Source organism: Denticeps clupeoides, chromosome 11, assembly GCF_900700375.1.
Source record: "Denticeps clupeoides chromosome 11, fDenClu1.1, whole genome shotgun sequence".
NCBI lineage: Eukaryota > Metazoa > Chordata > Actinopteri > Clupeiformes > Denticipitidae > Denticeps > Denticeps clupeoides.
Genome location: NC_041717.1, coordinates 7231928 through 7246044, shown reverse-complemented (window position 1 = coordinate 7246044; position 14117 = coordinate 7231928). Strand labels below are relative to the sequence as shown.

Sequence of the window (14117 nt, the reverse complement as noted above, 5' to 3'; positions counted from 1 at the left end):
TGTACAGAACCCGCATTACCCAAGATACTTAAACTCCTCTGTTGTGGGCAGGATCTCACTTCAAACCCTGAGAGGGCACTCTACCCTTTTCTGGCTGAGGACCATTGCCTCAGATTTGTGGTGCTTATTCTCATACCAGTTGCTTCACACTCGGCTGCAAACAGATCCAGTGAGAGCTGCAGGTCGTACCCCAATGAGGCCAACAAGACAACACCATCTGCAAAAAGCTATCCGATAGATAGCTTCTCCTTCCCAGGACCCCTGAATAGACTTTCTAGGTGAGGTTGAGGAGTATGATTCCTCTGTAATTGGGCCACCACCCTGGTTTGCCACTCGAGAGGCACTGTCCCTGATGTCTGTGTTATTTTTCAGATGTGTGTCAACCATAACAGGTCCACAACATCCCGAGCCTTGAGGAACTCCGGGTGGATCTCATCTCACCAGAAGGTCTTGGTAAGATTTTTCTTCAGTTTCATTCCATTCCTCACCATTTAAAAATTTCCACCATGACACGCACTGACACCGGCTCTGTTAAGTCGGCTCAACAGTGGAGGCACGAAAATAGTCAATTCGGACTCAATGTCCCCCACCTCTTTCAAAATGTTGTTAAAGCTTTGCCAGAAGTGGGAGTTGAAACTTCTCCTGAAAGGGGACTCTACCAGACCTTCCCAGTAGACCTTCACAGATGTTCCAGGCCTGAGTGTCATCCGCCCAGCTTCTGCAACCAAGGATCAGACCTCCAAGGCCTCTGTCTTCAGTCACCACCCAACTCACACTGCAGCCGATCTACAGGTGGTAAGCATATGGGAGGGGGACCCACTAGCTCACCATCAAACCCCACCTTCAAGCCTGGCTCCAGAGGGAGGCCCCAGTGAACCATGTAAAAAAAACATTGACCAAAGTCTGTAATCATATGAGGATTTGTGAGCCGTTCTTTGTCCCTTACTTCACTTGAGTGACCCTTCCAGGAGCATGAAGCCCCCAACCAAGCTCTTAGGACCACTAGGATATGTAAACCTCTCCACCAGAATAAGATGGTGGTTCAAGGAGGGATATATATGATTAATCACTATATTGTGATATATTGGGATATGAAACCTATATCGGAAATGTCCATCACAAGCACTTTTTTTTTTTTTGCAAAAGGTGACCTTCCCTTGAGATTCTAGCATATAAAGAATATTAGGCTCCTTTACCATTGTTAAATCACAAACCTTCCAATAGAGGGATGTGTCAGTAAATCAAATTTCATCCGTGTCTAAACCCCTAAATTTCACCAGAGTCTGAATGTATAGAGAATGTTTAACAAATGCAGTCCGACTATTAGCTGAAATAAAAATTTGTTTGTGCTGTTAATTCTGTCCTTTTAAATGATGGTAGTGGGAGAGAGCAATAGGATTTGAGGAGGATCTTTTGCTATTTATTCAAGGGTTAGAGCTATTTCTGTCAGTCACATCCGCTCTCCTTCTATCTGAAAGCTCACTGCATGGCTTATACAGGCTACAGCCACATTTACAATGCATTTTATGTGCATTAAATTAAGTGACAGCAGGTGCTTTTACTTTTTTACGTTTTTTTTAATTGATTGGTTTGTGCAGTTTGTATGGCATGAAGAATAATTTTTATATTTTATAGCATGGGTGCTAGAAGGATGGGTGCTCAGTATGTCCTCTTACATTTTTGGCAAAAACAATTTCTTTAAATAAAACTTTTAAATAAGCACATGTTTGTGTATGTGACTTCAAACCAACCATCTGAAAAAAGCAGAAATCCATAAAGATGTGGCTATCAATAATACAGGACACAGAGCAACCAAAAAATGAAAACAGGAAAATCTGAGCTCACTGCTACAAGGAGGCTCAAATTTGGTGCCGTCTACATTCAGTACCAGCATCCTACTAGTATGTCACAGTGGCACAACAAGGTTGTCCTAATTTCTCTACCATGACCCAGAAATATTCCTGGTCCATGAAGGACCAACCAGAAGAATCCTGACACAATTACTGATAGCAACAAGGCAAAACATGTATTTTACATGCTCAGAGAGTGGAAGCAAGAGACAAACAATTAAAAAGACAATGACACCACACAGGAACAAGATATCCAATACAAGATATCTAATTTTATCTTTTGGTACATTCAGACAGATGCTTATGCGGGCCTTACACAATATGATTTTCAAAGGTTTTCATAGTCACAGACAAATTGTCTGAGCAGATTTTATTTAAGTCTGTCTTTTTCTAATCTTGGTGTTACAGTATAAGGTTTTGGAGTTACAGTATATTATAGGGCTGCACGATTTGGGGAAAAAGACATATTGCGATTATTGAGATCAATATTGCGATATGCGATATGATAAAGGACACTTGCTTGTATATCAATGAAAAGTCGCATACTAATAGTGAAATGTTTAAATTTTAAAGTGAAACATACAAACTATTTGTAACAACTTGAAATACCCATGCTTTCAAAATACAATATTCTACTAAATTAAATAATCACAAACAAAACTCTACATTACTGTCGAACGACAAACCTTGGTAAGGCTAAACAACTGTTTTGATGATATTTGGCCATTATAAAATCCCATATTATAGTTCTTACATTTAACCAAAACGTTGTTTGGAGGCTGACACAGGGATGCATAGCTTTGCTAGCTTAGCTAAGGTTAAGATTTGTAAACTGAGGTGAATTTCTTTAGGAAACAATTGTTTTGAAAAAAGTTTGAGAAGTTAACTAAACAGCTAAGAACAGTCTAAATACTTAATGCCTACGTTTAGCCAAAACGTTGTTTGGAGGCTGACTTGAACACAGGAATGCATAGCTTCGCTAGCTTAGCCTAGCTTAGCTAAGGTTAAGACTTATAAAACGGGATTTTAGAATGGCCAAATATATTAAAAACAATTGTCCAGCCTCACCTATGAAATGTAATCCCCCGGGATCTGGTTTGAAGCGTACAGCGGTTTGTACAGCCCCAAGCAGCACAAGAGTGAGGCATTTTTATGCACTTCTCTCCATAGACATGTATATGCTTCACTCTACAGCAGAGCCTATCGCAATATGGTGGTGACGTTGACGTACGATGCAGCTCGTCATGCCGCGTCTACCCATATGTCTCAGAATCGAAAGTCATGTGACCAAACACGTCACATCCGACTGAAGTGATACTTCAGTCAGCTCGCAAACTTTGAGAGAATGAGAGAATGGATCGGATATGTTGCCGATCCAATCCATATACTAATCATTTAAATCGCAGCTTTTGGCATTCATGTAGTCGCACAGACTGACATCGCAATTACGATTGTGATTAGATTAATGGTGCAGCACTAGTATCTTATATATAAAATTGGCATTAAAGCACTTTAAAGACATAGTACTCACAATGTACTTCTTTACGAGACTGAAGGACACTATCTGGCAGAGTACACACACTTCAATCCAAGAAGAAACAACCTAGTTAGACACTTTGCAGCTAAGAAATCCTTGTGGAATGTATAAATACATTATAATTTTTCTTCGTCTAGCACCTAACAATCTCTAAGCATGCTCTTCGCTGACAAGTTGAGCCTTATCAGGGCTCTTAGTTTGTAAACTCAATATTCTATAGAATTTGAACGAGAATTGCTGGTGTCTTCCTCTTGTAAGTCGCTTTGGATAAAAGCGTCTGCTAAATAAAGTCAAGTAAAGTAAAGTTCTGGAAGGAACAATAGGTGATTACAGTTAATAACTGAGATGTGATAAAGACAAGTCTGCAGATGGACCCTTACGGCCCAGACCTCAACATGACTAAAGCTGTGTGGGATCAGATGGACAGGAGAGGTCAAAGGAGTCATGCAACAAGATTGGAGGAGTTCACTTTTATCCTGTTAGGAAGAGCACATATACTACTCAATAATTCAAAACAATACTCATTTTGTGTTTTCCATGTAATGCTCTCATTGTGTACAGGTGTGTCTTATATTGGGGCCAATACCAAGTGAAAACCTTTTGCAATGTGGCATCAATTTCAACATTCTGTGGGTATAAAAAGCGTCACCTGGCCATGACGCGCCTTTGGTTGGTGGCAGGCAGTCAGATGTTGCTCATGAACTTGGTGTGTCATCAGCAGACTTGCATCAAGACACAGAACTACTGGCAGAGTTCATAACAGACCCTGGAGTGGAGCCCCATGAGCAATAATGATCAGAACCATAGACATTGTTATGCAACTGCCACACAACTGCAGGCCCATTTAAGAGATGTGAGGGGTACTAGGGTCTCTGGACAAACCATTCACAACCGACTCCACCACTTTGGCTTGAATGCCAGACGACCGTTGCCAGAGTCCACTGACACCAAGACACCGCTGTGAACATTTGCATTGGGCACAAGACCATGTGACCTGGACAACGCAGCAGTGGCCTACAGTCCTGTTCACTGATGAGATTTGCATCAGCGTTGCTGCAGAAGGCGAGGTGAGCGATACACTGAGGTCAACATGGTCGCCAGGGTTTGTTTTGGTGGAGGAGGTGCAACAGTCTGGGCAGGCTCTATGGCAGGGAAATGTATCCTCAGCCACTTTTTCCAGACAATATTATATAAACTCTACAGGGAAATTTACAAGTTAACAAAAAGTGTGTTCTTTTTAACCAGTGCTATTTACTGTTAAAGTGTGGTGTTGCCAACGTGCAATGAGTGGTTAGCAAAAAGCAGTGTGTTGGTTGAGAAGTCGCAGAGGCTGGCTCTTGTAAGTCTCGTTGTAAGTCGCTCTGGAAAAGGGCGACTGCCAAATGCCTTAGATGTAAATGTAAATGAGACTAAGTTACGGATGTGGGGGCATGTTTTATTTAGGTGGGAAGAAACTCTGCTTGAGTCTCTCTGTCCCGTCCATGATGCTCCTGAACCTCCTGTGCAACAGCTGAAACAGTGGATGGATCTGAATCTGCAACTCTTGTCGAAAATGTACTGAATGGAAGGGGAAGGGGAAAACTGCAGCAGTGAGGCTTTGTGGTCCTGAACACAGTTGTTCCCAAACCAGAAAGTAATTTTCTGTGTGCTTGCTCTCTAAAGAGGCTGAGCTGAAAGTCCTTATTATGATTGGAGAACATACACAGCATTATACATGTATTTCACAGCTGATTTTCAGATTTTTGCATTTCATTTGAAGTGAAGTGATACACAGCAGCACAGCACACGGTGCACACAGTGAAATTTGTCCTCTGCGTTTAACCCATCACCCTGAGTGGGCAGTGGGCAGCCATGACAGGCGCCCGGGGAGCAGTGTGTGGGGCCGCTGCTTTGCTCAGTGGCACCTCAGTGGCACCATGGCGCATCGGGATTCGAACCGGCAACCTTCTAATTACAGGGCCTCTTCCTTAACCGCTAGGCCACCACTGCCCCATCATTTTCCATCATTGCTGAGCTTTTTATCTGACACACATGCATGTGTGTTTGGCAAGCATGATTCTGGTAAACCAGTTCTCCTTGTTTTAGTTACAGTAATATCAGTACAGTTTTTGACATTCCAGAAAGTAATTGTATTGTATAATAATTGTAAATAATAATATTACAGCTCGCTGTGCATTTCAAGAGAACATGACATTTTAATTCATATTACACTGCATAGTTCAAAACAAGTTACTCGCAGTGCATTATGTAAGTATGGCTCTATATCCTTTGGCATGCGTCTCGACAGTTAGGTTGAAATTAGAGCGACAACTCTAACTCACACATAGCTGTTTCATCAGTGTATGCTGGCTTCAAACGAGAAGAACAATGTGGAGGAGAATAAAACCCGTCAGATCGCCTGAGAGTCCCCCGCAGAATGGTGAGGCGAAGGGGAATAAACCAAGAGAGAACAGCAGCACTTCCTGGATCAAGACTCTGTACTGATACCAGGGGGGGCAAGCGGCATTATAGAGAGGGCTTAAGTACTCTATCGGCACATTTCAGCCTAGGCCGAGCCACAGACTCGTATAGCTCAGAGCTTCGTTATCCTGAGCACAGTATGGCTGCTTAATTCCTCTGCTTGGACACACATTCACAATGGACATCAAAGCACCACACAGATACACAGCCCTGCTGCAAAATAACATATAGAGGAACTAGTCAAAAAAATCCACTGTTCAAACACGAGGACACAAAGACAAAGGTCAGTATGGTCTAACATCATGTAATTCACTCTGCTCAATTAAGTTTAACGAAGGTGAGCTGTTCAATGTTAATAGAGTCCATTAGAGACTGGGTAACTTTATTGATCAAGCAAGATGGTAGGCTAGGTTGGTACAACTGATATCTATCATTAACCAAACAATTTCCAACATGTAAATGAGCATCAATAATTAGACACTAAATAAAGGTAAGAAACATGTACAGTGACAGTATTTACAGTACAGGCAACGAAAAAAGGCAACGAAAGCAAGCGAAACAAACAGAAAAGAACCTCAGAAACTGATGAAAAGATATTCACACAGGGTGGGAAGCCAAACCCACCAAAGGGTGTACAAACACAAACACACACACCAATCCACCCAGCGTACATGCCTTTGGACAGAGAGGACACCTGCATCGACATATGTAGAGCAGGTAAACTCTACACACACAAGGTCCGACCCGGGATTCGAACTCACAATCTTGGAGGTGTAAGACATAAGGTAAATTGCATCTTACTTCATTTCTTTAAGATGTTTTTTATTTATTCATCTTCAATTCCAATGTATTTATTTGCACTGATACATTTCCATAAATGCACACTTATTTTATTTTTCTGTTTGCTGTTTTAGATTATTTACAGTACAGTATTTAAAAAAGCTCTACTAGTTGCCAGGTGAAGGTCTATAAATTAAGTCTCTGTTATTATCTCTATATTATCGGAAAGCCTAAAACATCTGAGTAAATCTAATGTCAATGTTTTATATGTTTATTAAATGATGCTTAATAAGAGAAGAAAGATATGTCTGAGACAGCTTAAAAATTCAAACTACAGATTCTAGACAGATGGCTGGAAAGAAATGACCTCTTGTAGACAGAGGGACAGAAAAATCTTAGCTTTTAAAAGCAATTTACATTACAATCTAAAGCAACTTACCAGGAATACTAGGAATCCCACAATCCTCAACATTCAATTTATCCAACACCCACCACAGGGACTACCATTGTGTCCGTCATCCAAATGGACAACATTACACAGAACTGAAAATAGACATTATATTAACAATAAAAAAGGGTGTTCCACCATTTTTAAAAGATTAAAAACTCTGAACCTTTAGTTTGACCATATTAGAAGAAATCATCCACAAAATATCAGCATGTCAATGCCTCAGGTGAGGAAAAAAGCAGCATCATCTACAGCTGCGATGTCTGCTTCACTGACTAGTTGCTCTGTTATTTTGGGTTTTTTGCCTGAAGCCGGGATGGTGGACAATCTCTCTGAGCATGCTCACTGGTGCTGTGGCCATCAGTCTGCAGCCAAATCAGGGCGAACCAGGAGACGAGCGCAGAGATTACAGCGAGGCCCGAGTGGTGGGCGTCCCTGACAGATGTTCGGCCTCTGAAAGGTCTGTTGTAATTCGTCAGGGAAGGTGTTGAGCTGTGAAGCTGGACAGGAGCCCACATGGACATGTGCTGGAGTCACATTGGGTTGTGGTCAAGGTGCCCTTTTAGTTCAAGAAAGATCTGACACCACAGTCTTGCATATAAATCAGCTGAAGGATGTTCAACATACTAAAGAAAATTCTAAATATATGTATCTGAAAAAGAGACAACACTGCCAGTGAAAGAGTGGAATCTCTCTCCGTAAATATCTTTCTAGTATTTTTAGAACTTGGAAAAGGGACATTCATCGTAGCTGCTGGCAGAAATAAATAGCTCGCTTCAGATGTACTATGATTCTGCTTCTTTAAACAATCCATAGGGGTATTGGAGATGAATCTCTCCAGGTCCGATTCCCCCTAAAACAAATACATGAACACTGAAGCAAAAGTCAGAAATTCAAAAGCACAGGCTGAATGTGCCGGGCGTGTTTTATATTCAAAAATAAAAAATGACATTCCCCAAAAAGCAAAAAAAAAAAACTGCCTTCATTAAAAGTTCATTAGTGAAGTGCCGTGGCTGGGAGAGACAGAGGCAGCGCAAGCGGAGCAAGCCTCGGCGCTCTCCGGAACGTCCCCGCACGTCCCGAACCCCGACTGCTCTCCCTGTCCCGTATCCCAGCTGAGCTCATTACTATTCCATGGCAGCACATCAGAGCACAGCGAGAAGGGGGGAAAAAAGAGAGAGGGAGTGAGAGATGAGAGTGGAGGCAAAGAGAAAGAGGTGTTTCCTCATCAGAGGAATTACCAGAGACGGTAGCAATCGCTAACCTGGTGTGACAACCGCTGGATGAAAAAAAAATGCCAATGAAAGCGAGTGAAACAAACAGAAAAGAACCTCAGAAACTGATGAAAAGATATTCACACAGGTTGGGAAGCCAAACCCACCAAAGGGTGTACAAACACAAACACACACACCAATCCACCCAGCGTACATGCCTTTGGACAGAGAGGACATGCCTTTTGACGGAAACCGGAGAGCCCGGAGGAAACCTGCATCGACATATGTAGAGCAGGTAGACTCTACACACACCGGGATTCGAACTCACAACCTTGGAGGTGTAAGACATAAGGTAAATTGCATCTTACTTCATTTCTTTAAGATGTTTTTTATTTATTCATCTTCAATTCTAATGTGTTTATTTGCACTGATACATTTCCATAAATGCACACTTATTTTATTTTTCTGTTTGCTATTTTAGATTTTTCCCTCTTGCATGATTATGCATCTTGCAATGCTTTCCGCCCAGAAGTAATTACAAAAATAAAGTCAGATTGATTGTATAAATATGCCTATGCATAGTGTCCTCCATAAAAACAGCTTTTCAGTGAAGTTCAAGCATTTGTTTTTACGCATAAGTCAGAATTGTTAGGTGGACTCCGCACACATCTAGCATTGTCTCAAATTAACTTTTCTGCCATCTACAGGGCAAGAGGCTTTTGGCTGTGCACTGCAAAAGTGAAAGTGTATTCAACCCTTGACATATACTCTGTCATTCAGCCCAGCAGTTCTATGCATTCCTACACACACACAGACAAGCAAGCCAGTCAGAATGCACTTGTCCTTTGCAGAGGTTTAGATGACAAAATAATACGTAACATCATCATTTATTAATCATAAAACGCGACAGAACCCAAGCATCCGCTGCAACCCACTATACCCTTCAACTGTGCATTTCAAGTCCTAATGACTTCCAGTTATCATCATGATTCAGCAAATCATTGCTTCCCCCGATCTCATCTGACTGACTGAAACCGAACCCGATACCAATGGCACGTCCCAAACTTTTGCAAATCATCTTAATGAGACACTGACAGTTTTTTTTTTAAAAAAGTCTGAAATAGCAGAACTTTCTATAATGCCACAGAGACAGGGAGAGGCATGACGCATGCCTCAAACACAAGGGCATTTGCTGGGAAGCCAGAACAGAAATAGGCATGAGGGATTACACTGACGTCCACAAAAGAACAGAAGAAACACAGGCAGGACACACCCCTGGATGGACAATAGAATGAACAGACAAGGACTGGACATCCCAGGGATGCATTTATATACTTAACCACGGTCGATAACAGTGGGATACATCAGGAAATTATTCGACAGAATCCTGGCAGGAAGCCCTAACAGGAAACTGAGGGCTGAAACAAATCTTTGCATTTAAATCTCAACCTCCTCATGAAGATTTGAACCCCACATCCCCAGACGTAGCGGTTCTGCCCTTTCAAAATGGACTAATACATTCATGATTGGCCAAGTCATTAATACATGCATAAACCTGACTTTTGTGGGTGTATTTGTCTAATGTTTACCGCCCTGATTACCTGATTGTGTGCATCTGTGTTCATGTGCATAAATGTATCCCGATGTGCCATGTCTGTGTCTGCTGATTTTGTACCACTACTTATTTGTTTAAATCCTTTGTTTTGTCGTGCACTTGCATCCTTTTTTTCCTGCCATGATGGATTACCAGTCCCAGGTCAAGTATTGGTTATTGTTTTTAATTTCCCTGCAGGGTCCCAACACCCATGATGAACTCTGGTGGGGTCGCGGATGCCTGCACCATGGTTCTCTAGTAGGGGTACACTCGCTCCAGGCGGACGGTGGAAGTGTGCATCCCCGATCCGTTTGGCAGGTACTTGATGTTCATGACGTCGTGTTGTGGGGTTGAGGACACCTGCTACGGTGTCCACGTGTTCCTGGCAATGTCCGAGGCAAGGAGGTCTGGTTTGTCCTTCGGGGCTTCTGGACTCTGACAGGAGATGGTGGACATTCGTGGGATGGCCCTGATGTTTTGAGACATGCAACGAGTCACGCCTTGTACAGTACTGTCATAAACATGACTTTCTTGGGTGCTCCAGGTCTGTGTTCCAGACCATAGTTTTGTGTTTGTCAGATAACCTGATTGTGTCCATTGTGTTCATGGGTATAAATGTATCCTGATGTGTCCAGTCCGGGTCAGGTCATTGATGTTTTAACACTGTTCTGTACCACTGCTTCACTGTTCCTGTCTGTGTATTTTTGATTTACAAATCCCTTGTTAGTTGAGCACCTACATCCTTTTTTCCCTGCACTGATGGATTCCTGATAATGTACCACGAAAACGAAACACTTAAATGTAGTCCTGCAGTTGTCCAGCATACTTGGAGACCTCAGAAGGGAAATGTTGTTGACCAGTCCACCCAATTTCTGCTGTTTAGCTGCTGAGGAACCAGTGAGTAACACATTGAGCATTCTACATACGTCCCCTGAGAACATTTGTCAAGATAAATCTAAATGGACGGTGGCTCTAAGTGCCCCTTAGCTAACATGGTTCACAAGAGGGGGTCTCAAATGAATCAGCACGCTCTTCTTTTCACATCCATTCGTACAAAGTGGCACATAACAGTCCTAACAGTTGCTCGCTTGAAATCAGTTCCACGATCACAGTGATCTGAGGTCAGTGATCTAAGAGCTACGATTACATGGAAGTGGAGGCGTCCACAGCCTACAATCTTCTTTCTTAGCAACGATTTTTAATAAACAAATAACTGCCTCTTTTTCACTCATTCTGTCCTTTTGGAGCATTTAGAGCACCGCGAACAAGCAGATCTGGAAATCCTTTTTTCACTTTGAAATACCTTATTTGCATGCATTGAATGCAAAAAAGAGAGGGTCTGTTTTTGTATATATATGCACTTGAATGAGATGGAGCGTGTTTGGCTCTGCGTGCGCTAACTGGGCATCGCTCGGAGGAGAAGGTGACTTTGCGGATCAGTCAGAAGAGATCAGAAGAGGCCGGCGTGGTTCGGGGCGCGAAGCGATGAACCGTCGGCGTTAACGTCCCGTACGGCATGAAACGTTGAGGTGGAGCAGAATCACACTCACGTGCGAAGTAGAGCAAGGGCGGTCTCTAATTTCCGAGACTGGCCCGCAGGCAGAGGCGACAGCTGCTTGTCAGGTATCAAAAAGCTCGTACCCTGGTCCCTCCCGCTAATTAAATAAGGGACAAACATGAGAATTAGCAGCTGCTGCACATATGCTTACACTGTCAAACTCTCAAGCTCATCATACGTCCATTTTGCTTGATTTTCGAAATATGATTTCATCAGAGAATCAATGAGAGAATTGTATGGTTTGATGTAATAAACAGAAACAGCTCTGCCTTTATTGCTGCAGTAATGGACCAGATGGAATAAAAGTGTTAATAAAAGCTTTAAGGAGCTTTTAATGTGTCTAAATCATAGGTCAGCAATGTCAGACAACAGTGACTGCAAATTCATAACATTTCATGTGCATCTATAATTAACCATACCAATAAACTTTATTGTGTGTTTTTCCCCTAATGCAACGTGCCAAATTTAATAAATGAGACTCTACAATCTACAATCTACAACCACAAGGAATTTAACGCTGATGCCTTTTCATCCAAGTGTGTCCCTACATAATTTTAACATTTTAAAAATGCCTTAAGGACATTATCTGACAACACCACCCCTAGCCCAGCTCCCAACAGTGACAATACTTCAGGATGAAGAGCAGCAAGGGAATGTGAGGTTACGCTCATCCGAACAGGCCCAAGACATTTGTGGTGCACTCATCCTTGCCAATTTTCAGCGGATGCTGTAAACTCTACCCCGTCACATGGCCTGTTGCCAGCCGCGTTTGTCATCGAACAGCAGAGTTTTCTGTCACTGTCCTGTCACTTTATCCTTTATACATTGCAGAACATATAAATACAACAACCTGAGCACGCAAAGAATCATATTCCAAATGGAGACGTGGCAACGCGAACCGTGGGAAATCTGCCCGGTACCTGTACCAGTTCAGCAGCTGGGGACAGCTTGATGGATGCCTTTTGTCCATTGTTCAGTATAGAAGCCTGACTTGCTCTAATACGGGTTGGTGGACTTGCAGTCCAGCCTGGGCAGGTCCCTTAAAAAGGCCAAACTCATGCTGACCTCCCGAGTGAAGAGTGAAGTATTTTGAGAAAAGTTTGTGGGCACGTCACAGACGTCACAGCCACGACACACACTGTGTGTTGTTTATTGAGAGCGAGAGAGAGAGAGAGAGAGAGAGAGAGAGGTACAGCAGGTTCTGGATCACTAGCACTGTGTCATCGCAGGAACCCTCACATCAGGACAATTTTGCGAAAAATGTGAGCAAGCAGACAGCCTGCCGGCTGAGATCTTCAAAGCACGGAATACATGACAGACCGTGATGATAGATCCATTATAAATGAGCAAAGTGAAACGCGAGACGCGGGGAAACACGTTAAAAAAGAAAAGTTCGGCTTCACCACACAGAGAAAGGAAATACGCAAAACATCAATTATTCATACGCGTATGCATATTAGGGAGTGTTTTGCATATCAGATAAAGGTCACTGTAACGTATATGGTCCTATACTGTCTGCTATATAATGCAGTTCTGCACAGCACGTACCCACGTCCAAAACTCCATGTCCTGCAGAGAGAGATAAACCGGGAAAACTGATGCACGTATTTAAACGCATCAATAGAACCTTTTGTCTTTCTCGCAAGTCACACTCCAGGGCAAACCGAAGCAGGCAGAGGGAATTTTTTAAAGATAATTTTGGCAAAAAAACATCAAAGGCCAATGCAAATGCACTGATACCTACAGTTTTGCAATAGGACTCCTAATTGCCTGCCCCTATAAATAGACAGAGATGGAGCTGTTACCGCAGACACAGTGTAACCTTACACCGATATGAAATGATCGCAGTGCACGAAGTGCGATCCAACACCGGCCACCCTTCACTTCACTCCGCAGGCGGCGTGGAAGAGCACGGCCACGGCTGCAGCTTCGCCGTGGAAACTTCGTGCGAAATCAACGTGCGAACAAGCAACAGATTTTGAGGAGCCCACAGGACATGCATGAAGTCAACTTTAACTTTAACTTGTGTGGAGAACTCAGCCGCTCCATTTGATGTCAGCGCGTCGTCTCCTGCTGCAAACTTATAGGTGGCGAATGTTGATTTACTACGAAGCAACTTTTCATAGAATGGAACAGAATAGATATTCCAAGGTTACTATAAGGTGAACGAGTTATTTTGTGCCCCGGGTGACCAGGGACGAGGACCAGAGTCACATCATCTCCCACCCTGTCACGCCGCACAGTTCCGCGCGTCCCCGTCCACTGTCGCGTAAAGACGCCGCCTCACCTGCACCTCCAGGCTGTAGCCCCGGAACAGCGTAGTCGGGAAGACCGTGAGCTGGTGCTGCACCTGCAGGGAGACCGTGTAATCCATGGACCGGCCGAGCGGAGACGCGGACGCGGACGCGCTCGTGGCTTCGACCGCAGTCCGGTTGTGGGATCGCGGGCTGCTCTCCGCCCCGCTCGCGTCTCATTGGCCGGTTAACTGGAGTACTTCGGCGCGGCGCTTTTATTTCATTATTTTTATATATATATTTATATATATATATATATATATATTCTGCGCGCACTCGCGTCCCATTGGGCTAGAGACGGGGGAATGGAAGCGGCCGAGCAATACATTGCATGATGTCTATCTATTCATATGAGAGGGATTCTATTTTGCTTAAAAAGAAA

At 43.1% G+C, this 14117-nt stretch overlaps 1 protein-coding gene across 3 annotated transcripts in view; it reads right to left on the bottom strand.

The window, feature by feature from the left end:
• zmat4a (zinc finger, matrin-type 4a) overlaps positions 1-13914 on the bottom strand; it is an 80768-nt gene extending 66854 nt beyond the window's left edge. For 2 of the 3 annotated variants that reach the window (XM_028997309.1, XM_028997308.1), the window contains exon 1: positions 13729-13914. In XM_028997309.1, the coding sequence (XP_028853142.1) occupies positions 13729-13815 (87 nt within the window). In that variant the 5' untranslated portion in view covers positions 13816-13914. Of the gene's footprint in view, positions 1-7066; positions 7143-13728 lie in introns of those variants that run through there. The other variant, XM_028997311.1, reaches the window with a different exon arrangement.
• Positions 13915-14117: the final 203 nt, after the last annotated feature.